The following is a 25,975-nucleotide window of genomic DNA, read 5'->3' on the forward strand; positions in this document are numbered from 1 at the left end:
TCTGTATAATTCTACCATGAGCATTACTATAAATTCATTTTTTAGATTCTAGAAATCATTTTTTTATTTAAAATCACAAAATACTCGTATATACAATTTTGAATGCATATAAAATAAAAAAGTAGCTATGCGCACCGGGTTTAGCTATTGTCTACATATATGAGTTATTAAACAAATGTTGGAAGGTGTAAAAAGATCGGTTCCAAATAATGGATCAATTTTCTTAATTAAACCTTCTATTTCATTTCTTTGTCGAGATTGCTCTGCTCCAGAACCTGCAAGAATCCACTAGTTTTGAAAATTTTTTCGATATCATAATGGAAAAATCCATTATCGTAGGAAATAATTTTACATTCTTGTAGTTCCGGAGCGAACCATTTGGACTTGGTTACGGATCTGGGCCTCAATTCTTGTTCAATGAAAATGTGAAATGAAAACTTATATAAAGGAAAGAAATGTCAAATGAAAAATTTTATAAAGGAAATATTTTTCATTTCATATTTTTATAGAACAAGAATCCAGCCCATGATTATTATTACTTAAATTGAGGTACCTTGAATTCATTGCATCAAGACTTATTTTTAAATCTTAAGATTATAATATATTCGTGTTAATATGTGTCCAAAATAAATATTACTACTTTTAATAATTCGTGGATTAGCTTACCTTTGAAATTTCAAACTAAATAAAAGCATATTACCTGGATGAAGAACAAAATGCAGTAAATTTGATACAACAGTTTTTAGGAGACGTGTTATTGTTCCAGAGTTAAAAATGTGTATATTATCTTTATTCATTATAACTATTAAATTGTATTATTGCCCAACTACATGTGTAGTAAATATTCTGCATGAGATTCATCAGTTTCCGCTTAGATGACATCTAGAAAAATAATAACATTCGTCTGCAAACATATGGAACAAAAAGAATTATTTATTTTTAAATTATTTTTTAATATATCATTGGTAACTTTTTTCATTCCATAAAAATATCATGACACAAATGGTTTTGAAACAGTGAAAGAAGACAAGATATATTCATAGTCTCTTTGATGATATACTTCTTTTAGTGAATTTATGTATGGCCGTCTGTCCTTCGGACATGAAGGCCTACGACGGACTCAATTGATATTGATAATAATCGGTACAAGTATAGATAAAGCTCTCATATATATATCTTCGTCTAATTTCACGTTGATTGTGAGCGAAAATCATAGCTATGTCTTTAAAGTTTGGCTATAGCTCCCATATACATGTTTTATCCGATTTAATATTTAGCTACCCAATGCCGTAAAATGCACTGCATAACAACGATAATGGGTTCAGGGATAGCTATTACTCGCATGTATATGTCAAGCCCTTTTTTATGTTTGAGTCTTCTCTAAGTCGTAAAATACACTCTATATCAATGATATTTGGTATGGGAAAATCAATTCAAATTACGATATATCTCCCATACATTTATTATGAGTAGCTTTGCAAAATATGCATAGTGGTGTAGGGTTTCATAAAGAAAAAATTAATTCCGGTCCAAATGGAGAATATGTAACTACTTATACTTTTAGTTACACGTAATCAAACTAAATCTGTGTTTTCTCAAAACATATCAAACACTGTGTTTTCTCAAAACATGTCAAATTCAGCCGTATATTTAGATTTACGTTAAAAATTATATTTTTTGTGAGAACATTAGACGTGAAATAGCCGTCATCAGTTCCATTAATTGATACCAACTCAATCAAGAATTCGGCAAAAGCAGAGACATTCGAGCCTAGACTAATAGTTTCAATCGACACTTCAATATTCTTTCTGAATTTGTGAAACATTTTAATATGTATGAAAAAATGATCTGTATATAATCCCTTAAAGCAATCGCATTACTATTGAACATTGTATTGAAGATAAGAGCAATACCTCAATAAAAATAAAAAAAATGATTTAATGCATATTTATAATAACAAATTTTATTAAAAATTGAAAAACTCGTAACAATGAAATTTTCGATACAATTTTTTTATATTCAGAATAGACTATAAGCACGGCAACGAATAGAGGTGTGCAACAAATTCCATTTGCCGAAGAAATTTAATAACTGTAGAAGGTATATTTGTAGCAAAACGGTTTATTCGTGTTCATAATTTTCAAGCTGGGCCAATAAGTTTTTTATCCGCTAAGAAAATTATAACACAACACCTCTTTTTATAACAGTTTTAAATGGTATACATGTAATCTTAGAAATATAAAACTAAATTGCAAAGTTTTTTAAGAGAATATGAAGTTTACAATTGATAACAGGGAAGAAAATCAACTGGATAGAGAATTTCGAAAATCGACAAACTTGTATGTTCTCCACGGATTGTTATTGTTGAAACTCTGAATGTGACCCATATGAGAATATAATATGCATATGATAATATCTTGCAAAGAATCGAATAGGTCAGCACAAAGAGACTTTAATGATATAGAAGGGTCTACAATTCAACTGTAAAATGTTGCCGTGCATATAAAATGTAACATCTAAAAACTTTAAATTTAAACAACAAATTGAAAAATATCAGAAAAATTTAAAGATTGGGTTAGTTTCAACTCAAATATTTAAAACTAACAAGAAGGCAGGTAGTAGTGACACATTGAAAAATTCCTGCATATTCCTTAGGTAGAGAAAATTTGGCATCTATTAAGATTTGAGATTCATACAGTGTTGGTAAACAACAAGTGTTGTGTATGTCTATCGTTTGGAAAAAAGATGTGAAAATCGGAGAACATACAATCATTGAGATATAATAAAAAATTACATGTTTCCATGTAATAAGCCACTTGAAATTTATGTCACTACTAATTCTTTATACTTAAATTGCGTTTTTTACTTTTCCTTATACACTAATGTTAGTAAGAACTCGTTATATATTTAAAATGTGTTGTCGTATAATCGAGTGTTCCAATATCGTTCCGGGTGCCATGTAACTATAATTAGAATTCTTCATCTTTATCCTTGGACTTGGGATCTTCCATTTCGTATTCCTCGCCATCGTACCTACTTGTCAGGAAGAGACATAAAGAAACAAATATGCAAAGAAATAAAATTAGTGCTGTTCAAAAATAACCCTAACAAAAATTATTGTCCATGCGTTTTAAATAAATATGCAATTTCAGGTTACAAGGAAAGTTATATCATGATATAATCATATGTTGTTTTTTCATCATTACATTTTGTATTTATCAAAGTATAGTTTCTTTAAATATTCATTTGAAAGTTGTGCTTTGATATTATGTCTCGTCTAGATGTTATAGTTTTATCTTTTTTGCTAAAATATCCTTTTAAACATTAATTGATGTTTTAAACAGTCATTAAAGCAGAATTCAATGTTTTATGAAACCTATCAAATCCGTGTGTGCAATTATGTGAAGATTCTTTGATTCCCTAATAACCCTAACAAAAATAACCCTTTAACAACTCTAAACTTTCCCAGTCTATATTTGCTCTGTACAAAAAAAAAATTCAAGAATCTACTAGGTTTGCAATTTTTTTGATATCATAAGGGAAAATCGATTAACGCAGTAACAACCTGTTTTTGTAACAGTTTTTTTTTCATTCGTTTGGAGTCTTGGCGAAAGAAAATATATTTTGGGTTTTTGTAGTACATGTTTTTTCTGACATATCAAAGCTTTTCGGAAAGAAAAGTTTTTAAAATGTTTATAAACATAAAAACACATGTCACAACGAATACGTTTGAATACGAACGATTCGATGAAAAAACTTTTTTACAAAAACAGGCTGTAAGAACTTTTACATTCTTGAAGTTCCTGAGCAATGCCTTTAAACTATTTCGACTATAATAATTAAAAAAATCCTCGCATTTTATATACAATATATTTTTTTAACATTTTATTAAAATAATTATTTATGGTAACATTGTCAATTTTAACTTTCAAATGAATTATTCCTTTCATCAAACCATTAATTGCATATCCATGTTACAAGACTTATCTTTTCATTGTAAATGCGATGAATTTCAAACGCAACTCCATGTTTATTTTTCTGCATGGATATCTAGAAAAAAAGGATTACCATTCAATATTTGTTTCAATCCTTAAATAATTCTGCCAGTATACACAAGCTATAAAACAATTTGCTAATCTCGGGTACGACCAACATACCAAAAATAAATCTACAAACTTGCGAACAATATTAACAAGTTAAAAAGCAGCAAGTTCGGCCGGACCGAGCTTTGAATAATTTGGAACGAATTTGGAAATTTTCAAAGAATAAAATCCGTTAAAATTTCTGTTAAAGTTTTAAAAATTCCGAATATAGCCGTTATATTTTGGTCTATACGACGGGGACTAACATAAGCTTTGGTTGTCATAAGTCATTATTATATTCAAATTCGAAACTTGAAATAAACGGTGAATAATGTAGCTAAAATCATCAAAATACCGTATATAGGGAGGTACCGTTATATCGGAGCTATACGAAGACCTGGATCTGCATACACAATTTTCTGTCACAGGCTGTAGCATCCATTACGAACTTCAAATACGACATCTCAATGTCGGTGAGTATTGTACCTAAAATAGTAAAAATACCGAATATAGGAAGGTACTGATATATGGGACCTATACGAAGACCTGGACCTGCATAGACAATTTTCTCTCGCAGACTGTAGTTCCCATTACGAACTCTAAATACGTAATTTGAAACTACTCCGGTCAATAATGACGCTAAAATCGTCAAAATACCGAATATTTGGAGGTACAGTTATTTGGTGGCTATATGAAGACGTGGACCTGCACAGACAATTTTCTGCCATAGGCTGTAGTTTCCATTTCGAACTTCAAATACCAAATTTGAAACAATTCAGGTAAATAATATTGCTAAGGTGATCAAAATACCGAATTATCGAGACGTATCGTTATATAGGGGCTATATGAAAACGTGGACCTACATGGCCCATTTACGAACTTAAACTGCCTACTGGAGAAATAAACATGTGCTTTAGCCTTCTATCTTAATTCGTTCGAAAAATAGCGTGATTACAACAGACAGACAGACGGACATAGCTAAATCGACTTAGAATTTTACGCTGATCATGAATATATATACTTTGTTGGGTCTGACATGGGTATTTCGAGGAGTTACAAACGGAATGACAAAGTTAATATACCCTGCATAGTATGGTGAAGAGTATAAAAAATAGTTAGGCACATCTTATCCATCCATCGATGATAAGCCGTGAAAGCAATTCCTTCGTCTTTAAATTAATTAGTGTATGAACAAGCTGTTTGCAATATATTCTCAAACTTTTATGAAGCTTAAGGATTGTGATCGTAAATATATAATACTATTCTCAAGACATTTTGGTATGTTGGTCAGTGTTAATAAATTTTTGAACACACATACACAAGTATTTGTATATATTTCTGTAGTGGGATTCTTTCGCTAATTTTTTGAGTTACCGACAAAAATCGGTAATTTTGAAACCCAAAATTTTGATATAAAAATAAGTTAAAGTTGACATCATTGGCATTTATCAGTAGGTCTCAGCGAGTACTTTCATTTCGTCGCTAACATACCGCCAAATTTCGTTAATTACCGAAATTATTAGCATTTCAATTTTACCGACTTTTGTCGGTAACCCAGAAAATGAGGGAATTCCACTACTGGTGGGGGATTGTATTGTATATACAGACCGGGAAAGGTTATATAAAAACAAAAATAAACAAAAAAAATATTTGTGCTTTAAAAATCAATCATGTTAAAATCTTTATTGAATATAAAAAAGCGCTCAATTGTTAGGTTTCATTCCATTAAATAAATAATGCTTGGGTAATAACACACACATTTTAAAAATATTTAGCAATGACTTACAACTTAAGCTAGTTTGCAATCATTGTCAAGGTGTGTGGCTTTAGTAAAGGTCCTTTGAATTATGTGAAATAGGCACCAACTGTTTTGAAATGCTGAATATGTCTCCACCGAAATGCGTATTGCCACAGTCCAATATTGAGAAATTCTAAAACGAAAAAAATAATGGAAAATTAGCACATCTCATAGAAAAGTTTTTAGAAATAAAATGTTAGGTCCAAAATTTCAGTGTGGATTTTGTGTCATTTATCAGTCAAATGATGGGGAATCCGAAATAAATTCATCATTATATATTGCTTTTTATAAATTGTATAAATTATATATTTACCTATTGAATCATGAAAATTTTCCAAAATCCTGTTCCGTTCTCACAATGGGAATCTATAAAATGAAAGAAAATAATAATTATATTAAGTCTCTTTTTCTAAAACCATAGTTTTTTTTCCAACAAATACATTTGTTAGTAATTCAGAATGGATTTATTGTCATTTAACGGTCAAATGATGGGGAATCCGAAACAAATTCATCATTTAGAAAAGTGATTAAATACATAAGTTATGAAAATTTACATATTAAACAATTTATTTACCTTTTTAACAAATGTATACCAGGGGGGTCAGAATGAAATCATCCTAAAATCGAAAATGTAAAAAAACAGATATTATTGATTGTTCCTTTTATAAAGTTTTAATGTGTTAATGTCTGTGTTGTCAGCAATTAATTATGCGTTGGAAATGGGAAAATTCTCTTCATGATTACTCAAAGCGAGCTGGGTTAGTGTTTTCATCATAAGGATTGGAAAAAGGCATAAGAAAAATTCTTAATATTCAAAATGAAACAAGAAAATTTTCTTTCTCTCAAGTTTTATTTTCAATATTTACCTTGGATTTGGGCACTTGTCACATGATTTTTAGGTCAGGTCGGCATTTCACGATCTGCAATTGAAAATATATAATAAATTAAAACTTGTATTTAAACACTTGTTAGGATTTAAAGAAAGTAGCAAAAAATCAGCAATTAATTTTTGCGTTGGAAATGGGAGAGTTCTCTTCATGGCTTTTCAAAGCGAGCTGGGTTAAAGTTTTCATCATTGTAATATTTTGGTATAATTTAAAAAATAAAATGTTTTTAATTACCTTTGTAATATATGGCACACAGGGAGGATTCGCAATGGTTTGCCGTTGTCGATGAAGTTTCACTGTAAAATAAAACATATATAAGTAAGTCCATTGTTTTTGTTTAAAAAAATCTTTTAAATTGTATAGATAATCAGCAATTTATTTTGCGTTGGTTAAGGGTTTGTTATCTTCATGGCTTTTCAAAGCGAGCTGGGTTAAAGTTTTCATCATGAGTATTCATATAATATTTTATTGAATTCACAATTTATTCTTACCATTTTCCCAAACCGTATCGGACCAACATATATGGTATTTACATCTTGCAGTGAATGTTTTACATCTTCTGTAAAGTAAAATAATAATACGAATTAATACGCGTTTTTGTTTGGTTACATTTTCTAAATTTAATTATAAAAATCAGCTAGTTATTTTGCGTTGGAATTGGGAGAGTTTTCTTCATGGCTTTTCAAAGCGAGCTGGGTTAAAGTTTTCATCATAAATAATAGTTAAATAGTGTATGGTGTCACATTATCGGACATCAAACATTTTGGAAATTCTTTTTGTATCTTATTCCTTCTACTGTTTTTCACAAGAATGAGTAAGTCCAAGAAGAAAATACAAAATAATTTGAATTTTAAGTACAATTTAAATATTTTATTATGCTTACTTTTTCCTTTCAGGCCGACATCAAAATTCTCCAACGTAAAAATTGTCAGTTCTTCTGAGCTAATAAGGCCAAAGAGTGTTTATGAATTGATCTGCAAAAGAGAGAAAAAAATTGAATTTAATAAAATTTATTTCAAATCAATTAAGTCATATTCATTTTAAATTTTGAGGATCAGCCTTTAAATTTGCGTTGGAAATGGGAAAATTCTCTTCATGGCTTTTCAAAGCGAGCTGGGTTAAAGTTTTCATCATATAAATTATACTGGTTGATATGAAAAAACTGCAACCAACTTCAGACTGCTGTCATTTCTAAGCCACTCGTCCGACAGCTGGTAAAATTATTTCAGCGACAGTTCAATATATTGACAATATATTTACAAGCGTATAAAAGCTTTTTGGTGAGAATTTTTCAAAAAAAAAAAAAAAAAAACGTTATTCGCGATGGAGTTCAAGCGTGATAGTTTGATTTCTTTATATTTGGCTGAAAAACCACAAGTGTCTATCGTTAGACAGAGCACTCCAGCATATAAATGTGAATAAATCTTTTGTGTCTCGTACCATCGCTCGTTACCGTGATACTGGTAGCGTAGCCCGACGTCAAGGAAGTGGACTTGATCGAAACCGGCCTCGCAGTGACCGAAAAATGGCTCGTGAGCTGAACATATCCCAATATTCTATTCGGCAAATATTGAAATATGAACTCGGGGTAAAACCATTGAAATTCAAAAAAGTGCAAGAATTTACACCGCAACAGAAAGAAAATAGACTCAAAAGAGCTAAAGTGTTGCTTCGCTTGGCCGAAAGTGGGGAACTGTAGAATTTGGTTTTCTCCTATGTCTGCAGTTTGTAAACAAACAAAAAAGAGGTCAGCTGAAAATGTGCACCTTCGGTCACCTCAAGCAAGCGCTTCGTCTGGAATGGGGCCAAAATACCGCAGAGCAAGTTTAGGGCTGCGTGTGACGTTAGAAGGCCATAATTCATGCCAAAGGTGACCAATTCGGACAAATCTAAACTTCTTCTAAAATGTGATGCAATTTTCGACATTTTTTAGATTTCATTCAATAACATTAAAAAAAAATGTAAAAATTATGGCGTTTGACATTGTTGCAGTTTTTTTTATCTCACCCTGTACAGGTAAGTAGATATTAAATTTACAATATTTTTTGCTTACCTTTCTACTAAGATTTAGAGTCCATGTTATTTGTTCATAAAACTGAAAAAAAAATAAAAAAAACTTATTAAATTATTTTGAAGAAAATAATAATAAAAACTCAAAATAATTTTATTTTGTTCTCAGTTCTACTATCTAGTTTGAAATAGCTCACATTATAGGTTTCAAGTTTCAAAAAAAATACATCATTAAAAACCAAAGAATTGGTGAAAGGATAGATGGCCAAATCGATTTTTATAGAGATTAAATTGCTTGCGAGTTACTTCATTATTTCTCATCCAAAGCCAAATTTATAAAATTAACATTTTTAAGTCTGCCTCCTTCAGTCGAGATTAAGAAAGAATGACTGCGCTTCATCTTCTTTGTCATTGTCTACCACAATAATTATTCTTTTAGAAATAAGGGAAGATAAAGCATTGCCATAAAACAGGATTCTCTTAGCTATTGTGAAATATTGATTTTTGCATTGTCCTTCCTTCAAGAGATGGTCAACAGTTGATTGCATTTTTTGTTCAAAAAATTGGATACACATAAAACTCTCTTATACAAGTTGTAAGAGAATATAAGGAACTGCACAAATTATTAAAACACATTGAGAATGCTACACAAACAAGCAAATAAAAATAGATTTTTCAAACAAAGCAATGGGATTCGATTGCGCCATCTTCCTATGTTTCACAACAACAACAAAAATAAAAATACCAGTACATATACATACCTTTGTGTATAGAGAAATTATGTTGCATCAGTAGTATTCCAAATATGAATAGTCTGCAAAACAAGATAAAAGAAAAATATCAGTTTATTCTCTATTTTACATGGATTATAAAATAATATATAAAATTTTTATTTCAGATTAAATTTTTTCATCAAGCTGCTTCAAGAGTAGCAAATAATTCGAATGAACATCATTTAGAAATCAAATCGTAAAGCAGGTTTAAATCATTTTAAATCTTACCTTATTTAAAAGGAATTATCTGAAAACAAATCGGCGCCCCTTTACACCTAAAAAAACAAAGACTGTTATTAATATTGCCTCTAATCAATACAATTATGTAAAAGTAAAAAAATTGTAAACAAAATTATCAGCTATAGTTTTTCATCATTCTGCTTCAAGAGTAGCAAATAATTCGAAAGAATCAACATCATGTTGGAATTTAATTTAAGAAGTATTTATCTAAAGTATAATTCCCAACAATGCTTACCTTTCACAAAAATGTTTCCTTTGGGTGGTGACGTCATATTTAAACAAAAGCACCAACACATTTCAAAACCATTTGGTATCTAAAATGAAAAAATATATATCCATTAGATCTTGTTTAAGTAAGGGGATTTTAAAATTAAATTAGTTTAACTATCAGCCAAAAATTGTCATTCATTTCTTCTTTGTTTTCAAAAAAGTTTCAGCGACGAAAAATAATAGAACATCATTTAAAATCTACAACAATTTTAAAAAGACAAAATTACTCACCACTTTATGTGTCTGAAATGTGGTTGGTTTTTCCTCCGGTTAATGCGTGTGTTCTCTTCAAAGCGTCTAGCCCAACTGAAAATCTGTAAAGAAAATAAGAAAGCAGAACGACTTCCCTTCTAACCTATGACAAGCCACAACTGCATCGAAGAGTACGCCGTCACCCCTATTGTGCACTCTCTTATCTATAGCTATGTTTGTTCTCAGAAAATAAACAACAACAAAAATTTATGCGGCAGCATGACCATGTCCCCCCATAATACTGTTGAAATAACAAAAAAAATATGTTTTTTTTTTTAATCAAAACTTTGCAAAAGTTCTGTCCTTCATTCTCTTTTCTTCAAAATTAGAAAAAATCATTTTCTATAACGAATGTTACTTCCTGGGGTATTCATTTAAAATAATAATTCTTAAACAGACTCTTGTACTGGAGGTTCATAACCTTCGGGTCTGTCAATGACGGCACCTTCAGCCGAGACAACGGCTTCGGTACTCTTGCTTCCGCCATCACCGTGCAATTCCAACAATTTGGACAAGTCGAAACGGGGCTTCTTCAATACCTTAACTTTGCGGATGTAGACATCGTGCAATGGGTAGATACGTTGGCATTTCTTCTCAATATCCTTGGCAATAGAGTCCAAAGCCAATTTGCCAACCAATTGTTTCAAGTCAGACTTGGTGACTTCTTCGGTGATGATTTCGTGCATCTTAACGCGAATCTTACGGACTTGAGAGTGTTGGGCATAGCAGGTCTTGCGCTGGGATTGTTGATCCTTGGCGGTGAAGCCAATGCAGAAAACACGGAGCAAGTAACCGTCGGTGGTCTTGGCCTCAACAATACCTTCGATGAGGGTTTGCCATTTCTTGACCATTGATCTGGAATGGAATAAGTAGATGGCAATAGATTAGTAACAACAAAAACACTTTTGGCGAAACTACAACATGCGTCTACACTATAAACAAATCAAAGAAAACACCGCATAGTGCAACGCCACACACACACACACACATGCAATTTATATTGACAATGATGCCAAAAGCCCCGACGACGCACCATTGGTTTCTTCTTGATGGACAAAACGTCTTGGCATTAGTATTTAATGTATTTGTTGTTTATTATAATTATTGCACTTTTGATTACACTTTTTCTGCGTGTTGTTTATTGTGTTTTCCTCATGCATTCACCATGGCAAACACGTTTTTTTTATCACACTGAACACATTTTTCTTTAGCACGCGTACCTGTATTTATCGGTGGTCAAATCCATACCGTGGAAGTTGCACAAAATGTTACGGTCTTGCACATCTTCGGCGATGAGACGGAATTTACGGAAAGAACGTTCGGAATCGTTGTCCTTTTGCAAATCGCCCAAAGCGACTTCGAAGACACGGCCCTTCAAGTAGTCAGAGGCGATTTTCTGACCCTGGGTGCGGTTGACCAAGGTTTTGCCAACCTGGCGGACAACAAACATGTTGGGGGCTTTAACATCGTACCAATCCTTACGGGAGAAGGGATCTACGACCTTCTTCTTGCCACCTTTTTTGCCTCCTTTGGAGAGTCCCTTATTTTTACCGACCGCCATCTTCAAAGTTCAAAGCGGAAAAAGAACGAGTCACGTTGATTGCGATATCAAAAAAGAAAGGAAACCGAAAAATGGCAACTGAACAGTAATTTTTCGTCAAGTTTTGACAGCGTTTGCGGCCACATTTCAGTAGTGTTACCATATCAAAACGAAAGAATTTTCTAAATTATATATAAATAGAAAGTTAAAGAACACCAAAAGCTTCGAAATTTGTTTGTGGTTACAAAGGTTACTTATTTTTGTTGGAAGAGATTCATATTTTCAGTATAACTCATTTTATTTTGCACGAAAATTAATCAATATGGCTACCCCGAACAAAAGTTTTAACGAATATTTTCTGAACATTTCCCAACATGTGTACAAAAATACAACCCTGCTAGCGTAGAGAGTTTATGTGTATACATAAAATCTGGCATCTCATTGATTATTTTAATGGCTTTGTTCGTTTACCTTATTAAATGGAATGCATAATACAATAACTATAAGTTAGGACATTATGTTCTAATGTTTATATAGTTTTAAATACAGATACAACTATTTCGAACATTTTCAAGTTTAGTTTACAGAGAAATGCATATAAACAACAATCATGGTGAAGAAATTTCGCAGTTTTAAGAAGTTTTAAGGAATTCTCGAAATTTAAAAAAAAAAAATTTAATTGGAGTTTTTTATTTATAAATATATGAAAGAGTGTGAAATGGACGAAAGAACTGGTTGCATTTGACAGCGCTACCTAAAATTCGGGGTACTTACGGGAGCTACTCAAATGCGTAGGGCGCACAAAATTTCAAATTTGAACATTTTCAACATTGACAATTGAACAATGTCTTTTCTTGTGTGTTTGACCGCGTTACCTAAAATTCGAATTACTCAGTCGACGTTGCTCATCATAAAATTTAAACACATGTATTTATATGAGAGTTACCCAAATTTTGAACGTTTTTCAAAGTTGAACATGTTCAACATTAACAATTGAACAATTTCTTTTATTGTGTGTTGAAAATATAAATAAATAATACAAAAATATAAAAGTATCAAATTTTAAGACGTTATTATTTATTAGATTTTAAGATATAGACCTGATGTATTTGGGTAAAACGGACGTACAAAACCTTCTAGAGATGAATTTTTAAAATACTTTTAACCTGTCCCATCTCGCTGTGCACAAGGCATAACCATGTCAATGGAAGTCGGAAAAATGATACTTTGTGTCAAATTGGCCCTTAAAGTATGCGACAATTGGATTTGTTTATTTTACAATATTCTCACAAGTTTTTTAAATTGAAAAAAAAAAAAAACAACAAAACAAATGGAATGTTGGATATAATATAAGGTAATCTCATGATAATATCATGGTAGATCTAAGAACATGTAATCATAGGTTTACAATTTTTCAAATTTGTACATTTGACAACATCTCATTGTCAAAATCTATATTCATAAATCCATTGTATACACACAAAATCAGAGATTTGAACTGTTTTTTATGCATTAAAATTTGACAAGGTAAGTTACAGAAAATGCAGAGCTGGGAATGCTTATTTAAAATGAGGTTACCTCTATTTCATTGTCAACTGTATAAATTTGAAAATGTTGCAAATATATGATTACATGACTTTACCTTCTTAGTTCTACCATGAGTAGGACAATGCAGTTTTACCCAAAAATTGTACAATGTGTTGCCCATTAACGCAATATGCGTTTATTTTGCAACCGAATTTGAAATACACATACAATACACACACATGCACAAAATGTGTATATTTTTTGACAGAATAAGGGCACCAAAAGATGAAAAACTGTATTTAGGGGGTAGCTTTGTTCTACCTTCTGTAATTGTGCCATGATGTTAAGGAAACTTTCTGGGTGTAGTTAGATTCTGTGTAGTCCTCGAAAGACATTTTATTTTAGGTCACTATTTAAGGATCAGATCCCAGGAAAATCAGCTGGAAAATGTTAGCAATATATTCACCTGTAATATGGATTCTGAACTAAAACGCAATCTCGAGCTGACAATTTGTTGCAACGCAATTAAGTCAATCAAGTTCAATTGAACTGAAATGTTGGGTTGACAATCTTCTACTAGTATAATAGAAAGTGGGCCGCTCTATTATTTGTTCCCATATTTATCCCAGCTGACGCAAAATTCAACCATTGTTTAATCAAACCTTACATGACTATTTTTATCTTAATATTCTTCCTTGACTTTTATACACGTTAAAAGGCGTGAAAATTTAAGAATATTTGGTGGGAAATAAATCTAAATTTCTTGCTATCTGTACTCTAACATTTAAGGAAGAACGACAAAATATAAAAAATAACAATTGATGTACATTAAATAAAAAATGAATTGTTTTATTGCATAAGATTACCTTAGTAATTGTCCCATGAACCGTAATATGGTGGAGGGTACAAAAACATTACGTCTGATAGAGCCTTAACAGCGATAGGAGGTGACTATTACTAAGTTCGCATGGCATGTGATTCGCTCTCTATTCCTTGTTCGACCATTATTAAGAAATATCTACTTAATTCCGCACAAAAAATTTGCTGAGCGAACAAAGATTTTTGTTCTTTGTTCCATTCAAACCCTCTCAGAACTGAGATAAAATGTGTGCCATCTCTAACAAGTGAGAGCATTTATCGAAAAAAATAAATTATAACATTTGAAATTTAAAAATAGAAAAATTTAATGAAATTTTAAATATTTTCGGGAAGACTGAAAATTATGAATGAAAACTACAATGTTGAATGGCGAATGTGCATTCAAACGAAAGTAAATTTTGTTTTCTCTCTCATTCGAGGTACGCATTTTGGAAAAATGTTTGACAACTGTCTCTCCAGCAGAATTTAAAAACAGAAAAATACAAAAATATGTTCAAAATGTCAACATTTACATAAAAAGTTGCAAACATAAATGGAAATTGTAAAATTAATTATATAATAAATCTTTGGGAGAAAACCACTTATACGACGCAAATCGGAGTCTGTTATAATAAGCATTTTTCAACAATTTTCCCAAATTTCAATAAATTTTCATTCAAGATTTTCAATTCCAAAATCGGTTTGACAGTTCATTGTCCCAACAGCTATGTGGATGCGACTACCTGTATTCTTCTACCACGCTATCACTGAAACTGAATGCCATGCCATATAGAAGAAGAAGATTGTTTTGTTGAACATGTCTATTTGAAAATAGAAACGAATAATACAAATAAAATGGATAAATTAATTATTAATTAAGTGAATTGAAAAATGCTGGGCCTGGGTATTTTGCTAATTGAGTCATCATTTCGGCGTGGGTTGTATTCTATAAGCTAGTCCCGCAGCTCATTTAAAGAATGTGTTCAGCCTGATTGCGTTTTTCTCATGTCTCATTCGTAAACAGCAGAGTACCACGGGATTTTGCTTTCTGTTTATTTTTCATCGGTTATTGCTTTTTGTCCTTCATATTTGTTTCGTTGGGGACGTCTTTCATTTTGGTTTTCCATCATCTTATTTGTATATGGTAGTATATATGGGATATCTTTTCCGAGAGCCCGCAGCATGCATAGGAGCATTTTCTCACCTTAAACAACCAAGTCGATCTAGCCTGTGGTAAACATTAAACACGGACTTTTTATGAGGAGTACTAATGGTCTGTTTCAAAAAATAAAAATAACTATATAAATATTCGAATAGTGGAATTGGAAAAGTGTATACTAAAGTATGATGGAGCAAGTAAACAACACCCGATATGGAGACACCGAGTGGGAGGCTCGCGAAGTATGAGTCAACAACTATCCAGGATATACATTTATTACATTTATATTTACTACAATTGTGTTTTTCTTAATGCAGTCTCAGCGACAGCGCGAGTTGGAAGAAGCTCGAGCTCGGGCAGCTCAAATGGAGAAAACCATGAAGTGGTGGTCAGATTGTACTGCAAACTGGCGTGAAAAGTGGAGTAAGGTACGTTCTTTTAGCACAGCACAGCAACGCAAACCGCATTTCTGTGGTTACCACGATTTTGTTATGTCAATACAAACACACAAATAAATCCTTGCATTTTGAGTATAGGTGCGCAATGAACGCAACAAAGCTAGAGAAGAAGCTAAACAATTAAGATCAAGCTTGGAAATGGCAATGAAGGAGGCCAACTCTTACAAACGCGAGAAAAATGATCTGGAAATTCAAATCTCTCAGCTTAAGAAAGAAATGGAGAAGGTGCACTCGCTTATGATGAAGCATGCAGGACAATTTCATAAGACCGGGTAAGTTTGAAAATAATAATTTGAAAAGCAAATTCATGCTTGTGTTTTTCATTTAGGGTGGCTGACACAGGTGAAGAAGCTGAAGGGAATGTACGAGATACTAACAATTCGCCAGACATGTCTTCCGATGGTCTGAAAAATGTTAATAGCGAAGATGGTTTGGTTACGAAATCTGCTGGAGGCGATTTGAAAGATCTGGACATCGAAGAATTTATTTTGAAGGGGGCAATGCCGAAAAACTTAACAGATATGGGTAAACTTTTTATATAAAGAATTTTAATTATAGGCATTACTTGATTGTCATTAATATTACGACTCATATAACAAAAAAGATTCTTATAAAGAAGTACTGAAATTACTGCCCAAAAAAAGGCTTATTCAGCGAGGACATTGATATGAAAGAATATGTACGACAATAATCTTCAAAATAACCATTGGTTTTATGGGACATAAAGTAAAATGTTTTGAAGGCACTTATATATTTAGATATTATGTTCTTAAAACTCTACATAAAATAATATTTCCCCGTCATGTTTTAGATGAAGTTTCTGCCGAAGAAAAACGCTTAATACAACAACTATCTAAGGATGAATTTGACGAAGATTATTTGCTACAAAAAATTTCTATGTTGCAGTTGCGCCTAGATGAAGCCCAGAAGACAGTTCAAGCGGAAAGAGAGTAAGACCAAAAAGCATTTCACATAACTACATTTTAATCATGTATTTTTGTATGTAGCGAAAAGCATATTTTACATAAAAGCATTGAAAAGCTTACTTTGGAAATACAGGAGGTACGAGATCGGCAAGAAGAGTTGAGAACAGCTAAACAGGTATTCGTATAAGTAATTTTTCGCTACCATAAAAAATTAACATCAATGTGAAATGAAAAACAAATAGGAAGCTGTTCGAGAATTGCTAACTCTTCAAGAATCTCATAGAGCCGAAATGCGTATTATTAACAATTCATTGGCCGAAGAGGTATCATCTCGTGAAAATCTTGAAAGACGCTTGGGAGAGCTACGTACAGAACTGGAAAGACTTCAAGCAGAAAATGCATCAGAGTGGGGTAAACGTGAACGCTTGGAAACTGAAAAACTAGGACTGGAAAGGGATAACAAAAAATTGCGTAGTGAAATCCGTGACTTGCAAGATCGATCTGATCGAAAGGGTCGTCCACTGCCAGCTACTGATGTTGAAGTTCGGGCTTTACAACAAGAATTGTCTGAAAAAACAAAGGTACTATTTGTGAAATTTATATATCGAAGCCTATAATTATTTAAAATTTTGTGTTTATTTTAGGAATTAAGTGAAATGAAAATATCACATTCCAAGTTAAAAAAATTGCTAGCTGAGACTAATACTGAGTTGGGCCATGCTGTGAGACGGGCTGAACAATATGAAGCTGAGGTAAGTTCTAGCTAAGCAACAACAAGCTGATTTGGATTGTTAATACAAATATGCCAGCTATAGAGACTTTTGTGCCTCCAGCGTTCATATATATGACTATAAATCTGTAAGGGACAAAAAATATCGATTGAGGTAATGAGCAGAAAATACATGCATACCATCAATCATGAAACAAGCCTAAAGAAGCTCGATCTGTCCAAATAGGACAGTAATCACAGCGTATGTGCGAAATATTATTAAAAATATGCGAATCTCTAAGTGGGTCCTGAAGACAACATTAAGTCCTTGATGATGAATTTGTTATTAGTCCAGGTTAGGAGCATTTAAGTCGTACAATATAAATTGAGGAATTTGTGAAGTTAGAATTCCTGTAGGAGTAGATTAGACATGCAAATATTTTAATGGGTATATAGAAATGGAAAATATAACAAAATAGATTTGAATATATTTTTTTCTTAAAACAGCTAAATTCATCATGAATCAAACTGCGTAGTTTCTATCCCTTAAAAGTTGCTTCTGACAGATACTTCCAAATACGTATATTTTTCATGCAAACATTTACTAAAGTGAGTGTTTTTTTAATATTAAACTGTACTATACAGTCAAAAATGATCAAAACCCTGGACATTATAGTTATATAAATAAATCTCACTCAACTTTGATTTCCAAAAGTTTAAATAATGCAATTCGTTCAACGATATATTTTTAAAAGAGGTTATTTATTTTTGAAATAATATATTTACAGTTCACAATTGATGTTATTTTAATACAATTTTTAAAGGTTTTGGTTTTACATCTTTTAATTAAGTCAGATTTCTCAAACTTTATTTTGTCACTTAAAATGGACACACTTATTTTCGAATCTTATTCAACGAACTCAAAAACATTGGTTGTATAAATGCATAGGAAACGTACTCTGGTACTTAATATCATAGATTTCTTAATTTGCAAATGCAGCGATGCCGGTGATAGCACGACCCAAAATTAGAGCATGAATATCATGTGTACCTTCGTAGGTATTCACAGCTTCCAGGTTCATGACATGACGTATTATATGATATTCATCAGAGATACCATTGCCACCCAACATGTCTCGCATTATACGGGCAATTTCTAAAGCCTTGCCGGCATTGTTGCGTTTAATCATCGAAATCATTTCGGGGGTATGTAATTTCTTGTCCTTTAGACGGCCAACTTGAAGACAAGCTTGCAAACCAAGTGCAATATCAGTGCTGGCATCGGCAAATTTCTTTTGTATCAATTGATTAGCTGCCAGAGGACGTTTAAATTGTTTGCGATCCAAAGTATATTGTCGGGCAATTTCAAGGCAGGCTTCGGCAGCGCCTAATGCACCCCAAGCAATGCCATAACGAGCATTATTCAGACAACCAAAAGGTCCCTTGAAGCCCACAACATTGGGCAAAAGATTTTCCTCAGGAACATGCAAATCGTCCATAAGAATCATGCCAGTTGGGGAGGCTCTTAGAGAAAATTTACCCTGAATTTTGGGTGTCTCTAAACCTTTTGAAGATTGTTCACGATCAACAATGAAACCACGAACCTTATCATCTTCTCCCTTGGCCCACACAATTATAACATCAGCAATTGGTGAACTTGTAATCCATGTTTTTGAACCATTTAAAATATAACATTTTGATTTGCTATCGTATTTAGCTCTAGTTTCCATGCCAGCTGGATCGCTGCCGTGATTAGGTTCAGTTAAACCAAAAGCACCTGAAAAAAAAAAAAAAAAAAAAAAACAATATAAATGTTATCTCTTATCTGTCTTAGATTATTTTTAACACTTCAATATTTGTTAACACTCTAATGTTTCAGATGATACTTGGTTCGCAAAAAGTAAAGCATGCATACACATTTAACTCACCAATTAATTTTCCCTGAGCCATGCGGGGTAGATATTTTTCCTTTTGTGCATCTGTACCATAATCATAAATGGCACCCATAGCCAAAGAACTTTGCACGCTCATGGCCGATCTATAGGCAGAGTCAACACGTTCGATTTCTCGTGTCAATAAGCCATAGGCCACATTGGAGACACCGGCACAACCGTAACCAGTCAGGGTGCAACCCAAGGCACCTAGACTTCCAATTTCTTCCATTATTTCCTTATGGAAAAATTCTTCTCTGTTTCCTTTGGTCACTCTGGGTAGTAGAGTAGTTTGACAGTAGCTGTGAAACGAATCGCGTATGGCAATTTCATCTTCGGTCAATTGCGATTCCAAATTTAATGGATCTTGCCAGTTGTATTTGGGTGCTTCAGAAGATTTTGTGGCAAATGTTGCCCTGGGCACTAATGGACGCAATTTTGTTAACAAGTTCTGGGCAATCATTATGAATTAATTTTTATATTTTGCACAAGAACAAATCTACGTTAGATAAGTTTAATTTATTTATTTTAACACGCACAACAACAACGACAATGACGACGAGTAGTCAGGCACACACAATGACACAAAATCAGCTGCTTAAGTCTCTATCATCCGCGTACCCAGAGTGTTCTCACTTGACTGAATGAGGGGGTCTATGCTGTGCGTTGATACGGAGACACAAGACGATACAACCACACAAAACACCAATGGCGTGTTTCCAGCTCTCTTGATAAAAATACTAACCTTATCAGTATTCGCTCTTGGTATTCTAATTTTTACTTGATATGCTGGCACATGCTAGATTGTTTTTGTTGTACAGTCAATTCTTTTTAATAACAATTGAAATATATAAGTTATTTCATATTATTTTAGACTTTTATATAGTCGGAATTCGGAAATTAAAAAGAAAAGCACCACAAAAAAATGTGTGAAACGTGGTTTTGAATAAATTTATTTAAGATTGCTATGTTTTGTTTTTTTTTTTAGGATTTCTTATTGTTTTCAAGAAGAGCATTAAAAGGGCATTATGACACCTTGAATTCCAAGTGTCCTTTTTTATTTTGAAATTGGATTTAGACTAAAAGTTGGCAAATTTGCAAATTTCCAAAACAACATAAGGAATGCGTTCTATGTCCAAACAGGAAATGTTTTTAAAGAAACATTTTTGAAATTAAGTATTTCTTAAGGCGCATAACATTTAGTTGGATTTGATTGTTTGTTTATAATTCATCGTATTAGGAAAATTTTCAGTTACTTGACAAGATCCTAGAATGACATTAAAAATTTTGTTTATTAAAATTTACCATAGATTAGGTTAGGCTGAAAAGAGGGGCGAAATATTCACCTAAAGTCCTTATGGACATACACATAAGCCAGATTTAGACCTGTTTTGCGCTTTAAAAGAAAAACTGCTTCCCATGAAGAAAATTTAACCTAACACACTGTATGTTTTAGGGTCGTTATTACAAATTACATTTTTGATTCCACATATGTTAAGATTCCTTTAGCCCTGAAATTTGTAGGATCCCTGCCAAATAATATGGAACTACTTTATGCCTACCAAGGGTTATGAAAAATACAGTCGTCTTTTGACAATATTGACTCTGCATCCATATAATCGACAAGATTTTATATACAAAATGTAACGATTTTTTACAAATACACTTCGAAATCGCAAAAAACATTGTATTTATTTTCTATGCTAGAACTAGTGGTTTATTTATTTTTTTTTACATTCGATATTTTTAAGATTTTAACATAATTTTTAACGGATTTTATTGATTTTGAGAATTGCCAAATTCGTTCCAAATGTTGGAGGGTATTCAAAGTTCGGCCGGTCGAACTAACAGCTTTTGTACTTGTTTTTACCAAAGTGTTCAATTAAATCATGCTTACATGAGCCTATTCAAATTTATTTCTATTGAAATCTCATGTCTAATCTTGTAATTTGGTCCCTGGACGAAAATGCAGAAATATCATACAGAAAACCATCCGAAACGACATATTTATGCAAAAGTCCTACACTGACACATTAGCCCTGACATCTACTACATGTTTTTAGACCAATTATCTGTTTCAGTACCTGCAAGAATCTACTTGTTTTGCAATTTTCTTCGATATAATAAAGGGAAAATTGGTTATCGTAGTCTAATTTTTTACGTTCTAATAGTTCTGGAACAAACCATATATTTACCTCAATACAGCGAAGAATAATTTGATTTTATTATTTTACAGGTTAAACGTTTACGACAACGCGTTGAAGAGCTAAAACGCGAATTGGCGTCAGCCGAAGATGAATTGGATTCTGCTGTTAATCAAGTGCGCCGTTTACAAAGATCGAATGATGAGCTGGTTGGACAAAATGAAGGTTTACAGGTTCAAATACAACACTTACAAACAAGGTTTGAAATTCACTATTTTTATACTATACTTGGATTGTGGACTAAACATGTGACTAAATCAATTTAACTTTTTTTACATTTTGGAATGCTGCTGGTTTCTATTCTTATAATGCTATTGCTAACATTATTTATTTAAAATAACCCATATATACTTACACCTTATATTAGGCGTTTGCCCAGTCCTCAGTTACGCGGTGGAGGGAGCTATAATGGGGTTCAGTTACGTAGTAAAATTGCTGTTGAAATACCAAGCGATTGCCTACCAAATATTAATGATTTGCGACAAATATTCGACGATGGACCAGCACAGAGTAATGTTGTGGGTCTGCGTCATTCTACGGGTGGTGCCAATGAGGCATCATCAGCGAAACGTTCCAGTCACACTGAACGTACTCTGCTGCAACAGCAACAATCGAGTAATTTTTTTGATGCTAAAACATCACACGTTGAGGAGAATATATTTGAGTCGAAAAGTCGTAATTTGGAATTTGAAAGGGCAAAACAGAAATTTGATAATCCATCGCATTTGCATCACCAACATCATCACCGCCAGCGCGAACAACGTGAACGGTCATCTGGAAGGCATGGTGGGCAATCCACTACCAATAGCAATGCTTCTAATTCAAATACCAGTGCTCCAAATAATCGAGCCAATTTAGTATTGCCATTGAAATCTAGCACAGCTATTGGAGGCAACAGCATGGGTAGTTCAAATTCTCCGAATCTGAATACGAACTCATCAAATCTCTCAAAAGACGACATAAATCGTCAATTATTTGAGGATCATTCACGTTCTTCGACGGTTGGTGGTAGCGGTATTGGTGGTGGAAATGCTGATTCCAAATTGTATGCCAAAGAAAACACAAACTCGGCTCCATCTGGGAATTATTCCAGAAACAGTATAAATCTAGATGGGCTTAAGGTATCGGACGACGAGGTAAGTAGTTTACATATACCCAGTGCCCATGCACATTAACTTAGTGCATATAAGATTAGTAAGTTTTGAAATGTTTCATTTATTATTATGCCTGTTTTTGTTGTTATATATGGTTATGTTTTTACGTTTTTTTTATTTTTAACAATAATATGCTTTCTGATATATTTGTAAGTATGTGTAAGCATTTTAGTAACCTTAACTCACTAAAAGCAAAGCTTTTAACCATATTTAAATACAATAACTCTTTTTGCTTTTTCATTTTCATAGACTCCGTAATTATGGATCAACAAGTTTATTACTCGACGAAGAAACGGAAGGAAACAGTGAATAAAGCTACTTAGAAGCATAAGCATAACCATTCCTTAACCGATGGCGTGTAACCATTCTATTACATATTCAGAAATATAAGTAAACAGCTATTAAGTATTATTTTAATGACCACCACAACTACCGAATACGTTTCCTTTTCTACCTTTAAGTATTACAAAATTAGTTTGTAAATCGTAACATTTCCATTTGACATAGAAGAAAACTGTGTGCATTTTATTTACCATTAATCATTTGAAACTCATTACATCCTATTCTAATTTATTCATAACTATTCACACAATTATAAATACATTATACAACTGCAATTTACATTAAAATAAACATATTAAAAATATGTGTGTATTGGAACCAATTCGAATTATGAATATACAATAAAATATTAACTATCCACATTAATTACTTTTTATATGCATGAGATTTTCAAATGGTTTATTACAATTCTTGAAATTCTAGTGTGTTGATCTGGGTTAAAACTTTGAATGCTCCAGCTTGTGAGCTTTTATGAGCTTTCTCGTTTTTACAACATCGTCGCATTTTTAATAATAGATGGGGGTACGTAAGTACAGAAATAATGTTTACATGTTTAAAGATACAGGGTGAGATGAAAAAACTGCAACCAACTTCAGACTGCTGTCATTTCTAATCCACTCGTACGACAGCTGTTAAAATTATTCCACTGACAGCTCATCATATTGTTTACAAGTGTACAAAAGCATTTTGGTGGTGAGCATTTTCTAGAAAAAAGTTATTCGTTATGGAATTCAAGCGTGATAGTGTGATTTCTATTGGCTGGAAAACCACAAGTGGCTATCGTTAGAGTACTCCAGCATTTAAATGTGAATAAATATTTTGTGTCTCATACCATCGCTCGTTACCGTGATACTGGTAGCGTAGCCCGACGTCAAGGAAGTGGACGGAAGAAAACAGCAACATCAGCATAAATGGTTCGAAAAGTAAAGAAGCGACTAAATCGAAAACCGCGTTGCAGTGGCCGAAATATGGCTCGTGAGCTGAACATATCGCAATATTCCATTCGGAAAATATTGAAAAAAGAGCTCAGAGTAAGCCATTGAAATTCCAAAAAGTGCAAGAACAAAAAGAAATAGACTCAAAATAGGTAAAGAGGTTAAAGAAAACATTAGTTGTCCAGCAGTTTGTAAACAAACAAAATGATCGTATTTACTTACCAAAGAGTCCAGCGGAAAATGTGAACCTTCGATTGGCCACCAGAAGTCATGCGTCGGCCATGGTGATGGTGTGGGCCGCCATAACAGTCGATGCTCGCTCTCTGCTCGTATTAATCGACCGCGGCATCAGAATAAATGCGGAATATTTCGCGAAAATATTCTGGAGGGTGTATTAAGCCTTGAATACGCAAATATTTTGGCTGCAGACCTTTCCACTCAGCACGCGCCACCCAAGAATGGTTACAAAATGAGGCAAGATTGACACTAAAAAATATCAAAGTGTCGATCACCTAAAGCAAGCGTTTCGCCGTTAATGGGTCAAAATACCGCAGAGCAACATTCGTGCAGCGTGTGTTGTTAGTAATGCACTGCGTGAGCCGGAAGGACAAATTAGAAAGAAAGTTGCAAGAGCAACTTGATAAGCTCAATCAAAAAATTTCTGAATTAAAAGTAGATGCTCCGAATGTGAAAACATTCGAGTATATTACAATTAGTCCTAGGGAATTCAATATTCATATGACATATTTAAACCGTACGTTTGCATTGGAGGTCACTGTCAAACAGTGACAATAATTAGAAATAAAATTCGAGGAAAGGTCAGAGCTTTATAACTGTCACATAATACAGTTCTCAACTTCGATGTTATAGTTGTATTCCAGTACTTTTTTAGTAGTAAAACTAGCAGAAGAGAGAACAGTTCGAAATGTCATTCTCATTTAGGTTTGCTCAAAAAATAAGGGAACGGAAAATTAGCAGAAATGCGATAAAATGTCAAAATTCAAAATTCCAAAAGTAAACAGCCTAAATCGGACTGGTGAAACCTTACTGAAAAGAGCGCCAACATTTAAAAAATTAATATTGAAGACGATAAGTTAAAATTAATAATTTATAATTATAATTTATCATCTGATTCCTCATTCAGCCAGTCCTCTTCACTGCTGGAATCATCCAAAAGTGAATACATCAGTTGCTCCATATTTTCTCTTTTTGTTTTTTGCACGACAAATATTAGTTTTTCCTTTAGTTTTCAAGTTGATCATTTTCTTTATTGAAATGTATCAATACATTTTTCAACCTTGTTAGCCCTGCCAATTAAATGTCAAATTTACAATATGCACATTTCTGCTCGGCCAAATTCATGTAGCTAAAACAAGCAGAAATGAGGTGTGTCTGGTTACTTTTCCAGCAGGAATTGTCCAGTAACTTCTTTCTGAGAGAGTAAGGTAGTTTTATTCTCTTTTGCAAGGAAAATGCGAAAAGTAAACAGACGGTATTCCTGCAGAAGCTTGCAACTAATCAGCTGATTTGTCAAAACAAACCAATTTGTCCCCCATAAGGAGAATTAAAACAAAGGAAGCAATACTAATTTTACAAGTTTTTTTAAATAAAAATGTTGGATATAGTCGTTTATTTTCTTATTGCATATTAACATTTACGTTTTTCACATTTTGTAAAGTTGTTCTCCAAAAACTATTAGTCTTGCTAATTCCAAAAAAATATTTTCAAATTGAAAGCACAAAAAGAAATAAACAAACAATAGAAAACATCTGATTGAATGTCGATGAATGAGAAGAAGAAGAGTTGCAAGTGATTGCAAGAAGAAATTTTTCCAGCAAGAATTTGCAAACTCTCACTGAAAGAACTGTCAAAATTTCTCTCTCCAACCGCTCTCTTTTGCAGAACTTTTGAGTTAACAGA

The 25,975-nt window shown here is 32.8% G+C and overlaps 3 protein-coding genes across 7 annotated transcripts; 1 reads left to right on the plus strand and 2 right to left on the minus strand.

The window, feature by feature from the left end:
• Window positions 1-1,936: 1,936 nt before the first annotated feature.
• Window positions 1,937-11,939, minus strand: LOC101892236 (small ribosomal subunit protein eS1). Of its 3 annotated transcripts, XM_059129734.1 has the most exons (14): window positions 11,533-11,939; window positions 10,292-11,167; window positions 10,026-10,104; window positions 9,779-9,825; window positions 9,539-9,591; window positions 8,821-8,862; window positions 7,651-7,741; window positions 7,259-7,326; window positions 7,002-7,063; window positions 6,747-6,800; window positions 6,455-6,497; window positions 6,194-6,246; window positions 5,869-6,013; window positions 1,937-4,050 (listed from the first exon to the last, which is right to left on the minus strand). In XM_059129734.1, exons 1-2 carry the CDS (start codon window positions 11,871-11,873, stop codon window positions 10,702-10,704), a joined length of 807 nt encoding a protein of 268 aa, XP_058985717.1. In that variant the 5' UTR covers window positions 11,874-11,939; the 3' UTR covers window positions 1,937-4,050; window positions 5,869-6,013; window positions 6,194-6,246; window positions 6,455-6,497; window positions 6,747-6,800; window positions 7,002-7,063; window positions 7,259-7,326; window positions 7,651-7,741; window positions 8,821-8,862; window positions 9,539-9,591; window positions 9,779-9,825; window positions 10,026-10,104; window positions 10,292-10,701. The 3 variants fall into 3 exon arrangements, with proteins under 3 accessions (XP_058985717.1, XP_058985716.1, XP_005188852.1); XM_059129733.1 differs by lacking the exon at window positions 1,937-4,050 and having other exon boundaries at window positions 5,732-6,013; XM_005188795.4 differs by lacking the exons at window positions 1,937-4,050; window positions 6,194-6,246 and having other exon boundaries at window positions 5,732-6,013.
• Window positions 11,940-15,216: 3,277 nt separating this feature from the next.
• Window positions 15,217-23,481, plus strand: LOC131805938 (coiled-coil domain-containing protein 102A-like). Of its 3 annotated transcripts, XM_059129730.1 has the most exons (11): window positions 15,218-15,638; window positions 15,714-15,824; window positions 15,933-16,126; window positions 16,183-16,379; window positions 16,666-16,804; window positions 16,862-16,955; window positions 17,023-17,361; window positions 17,425-17,532; window positions 21,657-21,823; window positions 21,992-22,760; window positions 23,028-23,481. In XM_059129730.1, the coding sequence occupies exons 1-11, from the start codon at window positions 15,582-15,584 to the stop codon at window positions 23,034-23,036; spliced, it is 2,184 nt and encodes a 727-aa protein (XP_058985713.1). In that variant the 5' UTR covers window positions 15,218-15,581; the 3' UTR covers window positions 23,037-23,481. The 3 variants fall into 3 exon arrangements, with proteins under 3 accessions (XP_058985712.1, XP_058985713.1, XP_058985715.1); XM_059129729.1 differs by lacking the exon at window positions 23,028-23,481 and having other exon boundaries at window positions 15,217-15,638; window positions 21,992-23,006; XM_059129732.1 differs by lacking the exon at window positions 21,992-22,760 and having other exon boundaries at window positions 15,251-15,638; window positions 23,028-23,479.
• LOC101891889 (glutaryl-CoA dehydrogenase, mitochondrial) lies at window positions 18,233-20,089 on the minus strand. The gene is made up of 2 exons (XM_005188793.4): window positions 19,418-20,089; window positions 18,233-19,266 (listed from the first exon to the last, which is right to left on the minus strand). The coding sequence occupies exons 1-2, from the start codon at window positions 19,881-19,883 to the stop codon at window positions 18,473-18,475; spliced, it is 1,260 nt and encodes a 419-aa protein (XP_005188850.1). The 5' UTR covers window positions 19,884-20,089; the 3' UTR covers window positions 18,233-18,472.
• Window positions 23,482-25,975: the final 2,494 nt, after the last annotated feature.

The sequence above is a fragment of the Musca domestica genome, unplaced genomic scaffold (assembly GCF_030504385.1).
Source record: "Musca domestica strain aabys unplaced genomic scaffold, Musca_domestica.polishedcontigs.V.1.1 66, whole genome shotgun sequence".
Lineage (NCBI taxonomy): Eukaryota > Metazoa > Arthropoda > Insecta > Diptera > Muscidae > Musca > Musca domestica.

Coding starts and splice junctions, on each gene's coding strand:
- LOC101892236 (XM_059129734.1), bottom strand. CDS start 11,873: ATGGCGGTCGGTAAAAATAAGGGACTCTCCAAAGGAGGCAAAAAAGGT. Junction 11,168..11,532: donor TTGACCACCGATAAATACAG/GTACGCGTGCTA, acceptor ATTCCATTCCAG/ATCAATGGTCAAGAAATGGC.
- LOC131805938 (XM_059129729.1), top strand. CDS start 15,582: ATGATGGAGCAAGTAAACAACACCCGATATGGAGACACCGAGTGGGAG. Junction 16,956..17,022: donor AGTTGAGAACAGCTAAACAG/GTATTCGTATAA, acceptor AAAAACAAATAG/GAAGCTGTTCGAGAATTGCT. Junction 17,362..17,424: donor AATTGTCTGAAAAAACAAAG/GTACTATTTGTG, acceptor TGTTTATTTTAG/GAATTAAGTGAAATGAAAAT.
- LOC101891889 (XM_005188793.4), bottom strand. CDS start 19,883: ATGATTGCCCAGAACTTGTTAACAAAATTGCGTCCATTAGTGCCCAGG. Junction 19,267..19,417: donor GGCTCAGGGAAAATTAATTG/GTGAGTTAAATG, acceptor TTTTTTTTTCAG/GTGCTTTTGGTTTAACTGAA.